Source organism: Cyprinodon variegatus, unplaced genomic scaffold, assembly GCF_000732505.1.
Source record: "Cyprinodon variegatus isolate N-32 unplaced genomic scaffold, C_variegatus-1.0 Scaffold871, whole genome shotgun sequence".
Lineage (NCBI taxonomy): Eukaryota > Metazoa > Chordata > Actinopteri > Cyprinodontiformes > Cyprinodontidae > Cyprinodon > Cyprinodon variegatus.
The window spans coordinates 268,045-276,688 of record NW_015151324.1 but is presented as its reverse complement, the minus strand read 5'-3'; the positions used below and the strand labels follow the sequence as shown (position 1 = coordinate 276,688).

The following is an 8,644-nucleotide window of genomic DNA, read 5'->3' as shown; positions in this document are numbered from 1 at the left end:
TTAAATATGAAGTACAAATTAAACCCATATTATCGACTTTATTTCGTACACCTTGATTTTATGTAGTTGGACTACCTTTTGCCTTTAAAATCAACCTAGTTTTTATACTAGCCTATTTCAAATGAGCAATTGGAAACTTCTATGAGATACTTTAACCCTTATTGACAGGATCATCCAGCTGCTGCAGATGTGTTACCAAGAGATCTGTAATGGGAATCCTGTGGCTCTGTAATGACCAGAATAAGGAAGACTCAGAATTCAACCAGAACAACAGGAGATGTTTAAACAGTTTATTGAAATGTGGAACTGCTGCAGGTCAGGGTTTCCAGAGGATTCCAGAATCCGTCCAGAATGATCTGAAGGAATCCTTCTTTGACAGTTAATCGTTGGTCCATGGGAATGTACAAGGTCAGAGATGGGCAGAGACAGGCAGAATGATCAAGGGGACAAAACAGAGTAAATAATCCGAGAACCGGTTCAGAGTCAAAGCCAGGTGAACCGAGAACCAGAGACAATCTAGACGATTATCTGAGAGCAAGGTCAGGGTATAGAAACAGGTCAGAGATCCAAACACACACTATGACAGGTCAGATAAGGGTTCAGGCAGGATGAGAGAATGAGGAGGCAGATTTGGGTCAGAATCAGGCAGGCAGACAGGCATCAGTGACTGGTTAGAGAGCTAGTTACAGTATATAATCAGGTAAACAGGGGAATGAGATGGAGGCTGATTGGAAACAGGGTCTAGCTGACAGTTGTGTTTAGTCCTGAATCAAACCAGCTCTAGTGCCACGAATCATGACAGGTTCACAGCATTCCTAAGGCGATCTGTTAGATTCTACATCATTAGTGTATTATATATCAGTTGTCATGTGTAGTTAGATCACAGAAGGCAAGAACACCATGGTCACAAGAATTTGCGTCCTTGCTCCGTTTAACTGAGATGTTAAGTAGATTTTAAATAGTTTAAGAAGTTTTTCGATAGATTAATAGTTTCATTCCAATACTCAGGCATTGCTTTCTTTGCTAGTGTAACCGAGCGTTTTGCTTAAAGTTTAGATTAAAGACATAGTTAGTGAGCTTGTATGGTCAGGGCTCTTTTTTTAAGGAATACTCTATTCTACTGTACTCTACTCTACTGTACTATACTCTACTGTACTCTACTCTACTCTGTCTGTCTGTCTGTCTGTCTGTCTGTCTGTCTGTCTATTATCAATCTACCGGTATTTTTTTTTATTTTTTTCGGAATCTATTTTGAAATTGAATACATTTTTTGTTTGTAGTTTGTATTGATAAGACCTTGTCTGGTTTGCAGCTGAAGAACGACAAAAAAAGCTTTTCTTTTGAAAAAAGGTTAAACACTTTGCTTTCCAAGAGGGGAGAGATGCAGAATTGCTAATGGGTTATAAACTTGTGGTCACTGTACACATTAGTTTTAAGAAGAGGACATTGTCATCTCAAACTACCCTGCCTGTGGTCTGTGTTGATGCAATAAGCATAAAACTCATAATCAGACAAGCCGTTCCAACAACCACCTCACATTTATATTTAACATTTTCTGCTTTGTTTTAACGTTTGGTTTGAACTCCTGCAATAGTTACCCCTGCATACACACATTGATGGTTAATTGAAGCTACCTACAACAAGAAGCAAATATGCCCTTCAGCAGAAGGCAAAGCAGGTAATGTAAAGAGTCTTGCTCAAGCATATAAATGACTGCGAGAGACTGAGCAGGTGCTTGAACCGGCAATCGGCTGGTTACAAAACAAACTCTAAGTCGCTGTCACTCCATTAAAGTGTACATAAAAAATCAAAGTAGAAGACCTGCACTAATAAACGTCAAATATTGTGGAACATTAAACATTTCAGAGGACAATGTGTTCTTAGAGTATCCTAGAGTGTTAGAGTAGTCATCTGCCTGTCTAGAAACCAGTAGTTAAATCTTGGGTTATTTAGTCCTCATGTTCAGAGAGTCCTGCTTATAACCATTTTGTTCACTCTGATGTGAGTAAAAAGAGATCCAGTCTGGACGGCTAAATGATGCATAATGTGATTCATCAAAGTTTATAAAAGTGTAATTTTCTTCTAAATCCTGTTTTAAAATTCATCCTTTTTTGTTTCATACTTTTTAGTCCCGGCTACTTTGATGTAAGGCCATTTTAAAGGAAGTCTTTCTAAATTAAATCAAACTGATTTCTGCTCTGGTTTTTTAATTGCAAAGCAAATGTGTTCCATCTAGTCTGCTGTGACTGCTGTGACATACATAAACAGAGCAGACAAAGATGTTTCTCTTTTCCTCCACCATACTAGATTTAAAAATCTTACAATAAGCATGAAATATATTTGCTTTATTTATCTTGTATTTGTGCTGGTATAGCAGAATAAATCAATGAAATCAATAGCTAGTTGTTACATTTGTACCTGTTTTGCACTTTAGTTTTTTTTTACAGAGCACTAAGTAGGACAACTCCTATTTTTACCACATAAGAGTCTTTAAAAAAAATCTTCTTTCTTTCTTTTCTTTTTTGTTTATTCAGCAACACAGAGGATAGATAATTTCAAATTTAAATGATATGTCCCTTTCCCACTGGCCAAAAAACCCATTCAAACCTGGCAACCATCAGCATTTAGTGGCAGTAGGGACGGCTCACTGACCAGAGTCAAACGACTCTGCTAGCAACCCGGGTTAAAATCAGCTCTGATCGGCATATACTGGGAACATCAAACCATGGTCCACCCGTTAACTTTGAATGCAACGTACGGTCATCAACATACTGCGGCAGACGCATCTGATCTAACTAGCCAAAACAACTCGGCTTACATTCGATAAACATGCTGCAGCACTGTTGAGAGGGATTCGGACATATAAAAGGACAAAACAATAAAAAACATTTAAACCTCATTCCCAACCAAATTAGCGGGTCAATGTGGGTGTTTCAAACACGGGTTGACCTGCTAACAATCGGCATTTGACTCCCTTCCAGTCCATCCTAGGGCATAAAAATCTTTGGCCATTGACTCTCGTTAAATGTTGTACATTTGCAGTAGCTGCTATGCAATGCAAAAGGATTGGGGATCCCAGGGTGCAGCAAAATCTTCTGATGATTCAATTGTTTTCTGCAGTTCAAAGTCTGTGATCACTTCCTATAACATTGTCATATGTTCTTAAGCTAATTTCTACTTTTTTTTTTTTCTTTATTCAGTTTCTTTGGCAAATTTTTCTTTTTTCATTCAGCGGAAAAAAGCATTTCCTCTTCCCTGTTTCTCCGAAACAGCCTTTTCTTGTTTATTTTTAGTTTTGTGGCACCATATTGGACCATGCAAAAAAAAAAGATTGGCCTTCACAAAGCCTCAAGATTTATGTACAAAAAACTTAATATGTGACATTATAATTTCATTATACATGAAATTAAGTTTTTGTTTTTATAAATGGTTTTTCTATATTTCTGTTGTTGGCATTCATGTGGATATACTGGTGAATATACTGGTGTGATAACTGAGTATATGTTTGACTGGCTTTCTGGAATACGTCTATTTTAAATGTATAGCCCCTCTGAAGAAAACTCCACAAGCCTCCACTGCACCAGTGTGCTGAAATGACAATGGAGACCAACATGGAAGGAAGCGAGGGTGTAGTATGACCTGATTTAAAGTATCTCCGGCCTATGCATCAACAGTGTCCTCAGTAGGAAAAACATCACTATTGTTATGATAATTCTAAATTGACCTTTGCCTGTCAAGGCAGACTTAAGGCTTTTAGAGTATCAATGGGTTTCATCAGACAATGATCCGATTCCACCCCCTCTGTTGCTTCTGAACTACTACTGACAGCTGCAGCCAATCAGAAGTCTTTGCTCATTGTGTACAAACAAAACATTGTGTGCTCTGTAGCCTTTAAATATCCTGCAGCATCATGATGGAAAGAGCAGAGCAGAGGGACTCATCCGCAACATCTTCTGCCAGAAGAGTTATACCATCCAAACTCCTTTGAAATTTTTGAATGATGAATATTAGACACATAGAGTCTGTTCGCCGGAACCTCTTTGGTCCAGTAGACCACAAACAGCTACATCAAGAATTACAGCTGAAACTAAAGGAGATAATGGAGCAGGACTGCCGGCGCTGGAACTTTGACTTCCAGTCTGAGACACCACAGCTTGGCAGGTTTCAATGGGAGGAAATACCTGCGGCTTGTGTTTCCGTTTTCTATCAGGAGACCCCACAGCCAACGGTTGATGTAAATTTTCCAAAAACCAAGGATGAAGGCAGAGTAAGCAATAACGACGATCCGTTTGGCTCCAACCAAGAAAACTGCTTAAGTGTGTCCAACGGATTTAAGTGTCAATCTGAAAGGACTCCTGTCCGGAGGAAAAGGTCACTCTCTAAACCTGGAGCCAATTCAAAGAATGCAAGAATTACAGGTAATAAAATTTTTTCACATTTTCTCTCCTCTAACCTTAAAAAGTCACAAAATAAGCTTTAAATCTCTAAAATGTTCTTTCTTTTTATTCTTCTTTGCAGATTATTTTACAAAGAGAAGAAGGTCAATAGAAGCAAGGAGCATCAGCAGTACTTTTCAGACCAATTTCAACAAGGAAACTCAGTGCCGGACCATAAGATGAACACATAATGGATCCCTCATGTTGTTTTTCAAATTATATGGACAGAACTAAGGAAACCATCATTTTATTTAAACTACTTATTTAATCTCTAATTGTTTGTCTTATTTTATTTGACTTTATTTATAGATGTATTAATTGAAAGAATGTTGTATTTTTTTTCTTGTCCCTACTTTAGTTGAATATCTATGATCAGCTCTGCTGAACCTGTAAACTTCTTAAATTAAAAGCTTGTAAATGTGTACATTCATTGCAGATTTAATAAACAGAGTAATTGAAGCCACTGCAGATACTGTAGATTTTATTATGATTGTATTTCGATCTGGCTCAGTATATTACATTTGCTGTAGCCTACAGACCAAAAACAATACTCCACTTAATTATTTTGCTAATGAATTATCTATCTTTTTGTAATTTTTCATTCAAAACAATCCTTATCAATTTCCTTTCACATCTTGAATTAAAAAAAAATACATTACAGCATTTCTCCTTATCAAGCAGCTTTGGGCTGAATGACATGTGCCAAACAGGGGACATTTTTACCCTGAAGGCAAAAACACATCAATGGCTTGCTGCACTTAAGGAAGATCCTACAATACAATTCACATTTTATAGAACTACTTATCAATGTGCATTTTGAAATCAGCTCAGTTTTAGCCCTATTTTATTTAAACATTAATGAACAACATTTTTGCATCTTAATAACTTAAATTTTCCTAACAAAAGAGTGAGTCATGCATTTATACTTTATAAATCCCCTTATAATCAATAAAGCACATGATTTATAGCTATAATGTAAAACAAAATTTTTTTAGTAGAAATTTTAGAATCTATGGGCAAAATTTACAAATATTTAAAATTTACTAAATCTCAGCTTGCTTAAAAGCACATCAAAAAATATGTCAGCATTTTTTAAATCAGCATCATTGAAATTAATAAATCTTTTTCATAAGTTAATGATGGTCAAGATAAAATCAGAAAATGTTTGCAAAAGTATTTTATAATAGCATTCAATAATTCAAAGTAGCATATTTTTCTCAGTTCCATTTAAAAAAACAACCTAATTTATAAATGTACAACATCCTGTAGAATATTGTTTAACTTACTGGCATGTAATTTTTTACCTCCTAGTTAGTTTTTTGTTTAACATTTTTTCCAGGGTAGCTTCTGGTTATAAGGTAGTATTTAGGTGAGAGCCACAGATTAATGGGTCCCTAAAAGTCTCTCTTAAAGGAGCTGAATATTTAGAAACCAAACGAAGAAATTAGCTAGACAGTAATTGCATTTTCTGAGTCTTATTATGCAGACTTTCATAATCTCAGTTATAAGGAATGTGCTGCCAGGCTTAAAATTATATTCATTACCATTAACAGCAATTTTAAATTAGCCCATTAGAAAGGATAAATCCCTCATAAGTGTGTTTGCGTATTTGCTCCTGTTTTGTTTGGGTTCTAGTTCTGAAAGGAGCTGGAGAGCCATCTGGCCGGAGAGCAGCATAATAGCCACAAAGGAAAGTGTGTCATCTAATTCACCTGCAAATTAGTCCTCACGTCCTTCCACCCCCTCACAGGACCTTCCTTTTTTCTTTCCTTTTTGTCTCCTTTCAACTCAACGAAATGACATACACCCAAAGCAGCCCCAGCCTAGACTGATATTTTCTACTCTTATGAGAGGACTGTGCTCTTGGTAAGATGCGAGCTCAGAATACAGAACAAAATGTAATTCACTCAATAAAAATGTTTTTCAAAATAAGGGCGAAACTTTTTTTTGCTTGAAATTTCATAACTTAAATGAGTAAAAAAAATTCCCTTGGATGTGCAGTTCTTATAAAGTACAATGAAAGGTGTTTACAAGCCACATTCATCATAACAAAAAGAAGTAAGACCAAAACAATGACAACTGTGTTCAAAGGTTTGGTCTTAAAGAAAATTCTGGTCATTTTGGCCTTTCAAAATTTGAAACTTAAATTTTTTTGTTTATTGTAGAACAATGTTTTATGAACCGTGCTGATCTCCATGAACCTTGATGTTTTCTCCATTCACAAACAATTTCAAACATTATATTATATAATGACATATTACTGTAAAGATATTAGAAATAATCCATTAACAGAGAAAAAAGCCTCAGCCAGATACTTCATAAATTGCCTTGCTGGCGGATTCTTCCTATAAAAAAAAAAAAAAAAAGAACACTTCCTTCCCACTATTGGTAGGTGATTGCTTAGAAGCGATTTCTGTATAATCAACATCATGCAACAACCAAAGGTTTTGTTGCACAAAACTTTTCTTTACAAATTCTCAAAAAAAACAACAACAATTGTCTCCAATGAAACGTTTATAAATAATTTATCTCTATAAATTGTGAATTGGTTTTTCCTCTTTTTGTTTTCCTGTCCTATTTTGATTGTTTTTTGGTACAATGTGTCCATTTCACCACAGTGCCTGTCAATTTTTAAATAAAAACCAATTAATAAAATTTTACTTTAGTATACATCTAAACCCTTTGTTTGAGTTAAGCTTGCTCAAAATAAGATATGTCCAAATAACCAAGGTTCTTTTGAAAATCTGATAAGGAGTCCTTTAGGGAAGCAACTGAAATCATTGTTGATTTCAACTCTAGATTATTTTAAGACAGAGACAGATAGAAAAAAAAAGAGTTAGATTTAGCATGTTATCTGTGTAAAATCTCCATTTGAAACTGTTGCCATGTGGAACTGTTAAAAAAACAAAAACAAAAAAACAACTCTAATCATGTGACGAACTATGCATCACACTGATAACACCAAACCTGCATATTATCATCATATGTATGAGCATCATATGTATAAATGCTCTGAACTTCAATATCAATGCGTTTTCTGCACCATATTTTTTCTCCCACACTGTTTACATATCATCACTGCTCAACTTTATGGAATGAAAAATTTTCATGTACTTTTCTGAAAAGCTGTACTAAACAAAATTTCGTTTTGAATACACTCTGAAAAGTTGTCTAAGTGTAAGCCTAAGAAACTGGTTTTGAGTGTTTATAACCTAAATAAGACCAATAAAACTGTTAAGACAGAACTCTACCCTCGAAACAATCAATGTAATAAAACTCAGTCAATGGCTCCCAGTCGGCACAAAGGCCAAAGTCTTCCAGCACACTTCAGGAGGTTTCAGCCTATTGTCGTAGGTCATCAGAGGCAGATGGTCACTTGGGGCCTTTCTCTATGTAGTCAGCTGTGTGAAGGAATGCCTCGGCACCCCATGGATGGCCAGCTGGAGTGAGGTCACCATCTGCTGCCTAAAGGTTACTTATGTAAAAAAATGCATTGAACTCTTTGTATAAAAACCCAACCCTTTTGTTGTAGCACTGAAAGAAATATTGCTGCAAAAATCCTGAAAAAGAGCTTAAATTAGTTACAGCTTGGTATTTTTTTTCTGAATAAGCTAAAGAAAAAGGTGCAAAAATAAATCAAACTTTTTTTTCCAGCTTTTTTATTGTCATTAGAATGTCACAAGTACAGAGCAATGGAATTCACTCAGTGCTGCAAATACCAAAAAGAAGCTCTGCAAGATTGTTCAATCCACCACATTTTTTTTCAATTTTAAGTCTTTATTGTTGTAGAGTATCCCAGACATGTAGAATAAAAGTTAAATAATTTTGAAGAAATGTATAAGGCATTGTGATTTCCTCTTTAGCACAAATGTAACAGAAATGTTTGAAAAAAAGAGTCAGAACACTTAAATGTACTATATCGTATTGAGGCATTGCCAAATTTTTAGGGAGCAGCTTGAAAAATTTTCAATTACAATATTTTAAGTTATAACATCTGAAGTAATGCAACATCATTGCTCAGGTTACAAGGTGAACTATTCATAATGAATATCAATGTCATATATTAAAAGAATTAAAGAGGTGTAAAAATACACATTAAGTTTGTTCTTATATATATATATATATATATATATAAATTCAACATATGTTGCAGACTTAAGTAAAATCATAAAAACAAATAAAAAATCTTAAATGGAAAGAGTGGCTCC

The 8,644-nt window shown here is 35.1% G+C and overlaps 1 protein-coding gene across 1 annotated transcript; it reads left to right on the top strand.

Moving 5' to 3' along the window:
- The first annotated feature begins 3,914 nt into the window (after positions 1-3,914).
- LOC107099445 (cyclin-dependent kinase inhibitor 1B-like) lies at positions 3,915-4,860 on the top strand. Its single transcript, XM_015397564.1, has 2 exons — positions 3,915-4,418; positions 4,519-4,860. The coding sequence occupies exons 1-2, from the start codon at positions 3,998-4,000 to the stop codon at positions 4,617-4,619; spliced, it is 522 nt and encodes a 173-aa protein (XP_015253050.1). The 5' UTR covers positions 3,915-3,997; the 3' UTR covers positions 4,620-4,860.
- The last annotated feature ends 3,784 nt before the right edge of the window (positions 4,861-8,644 follow it).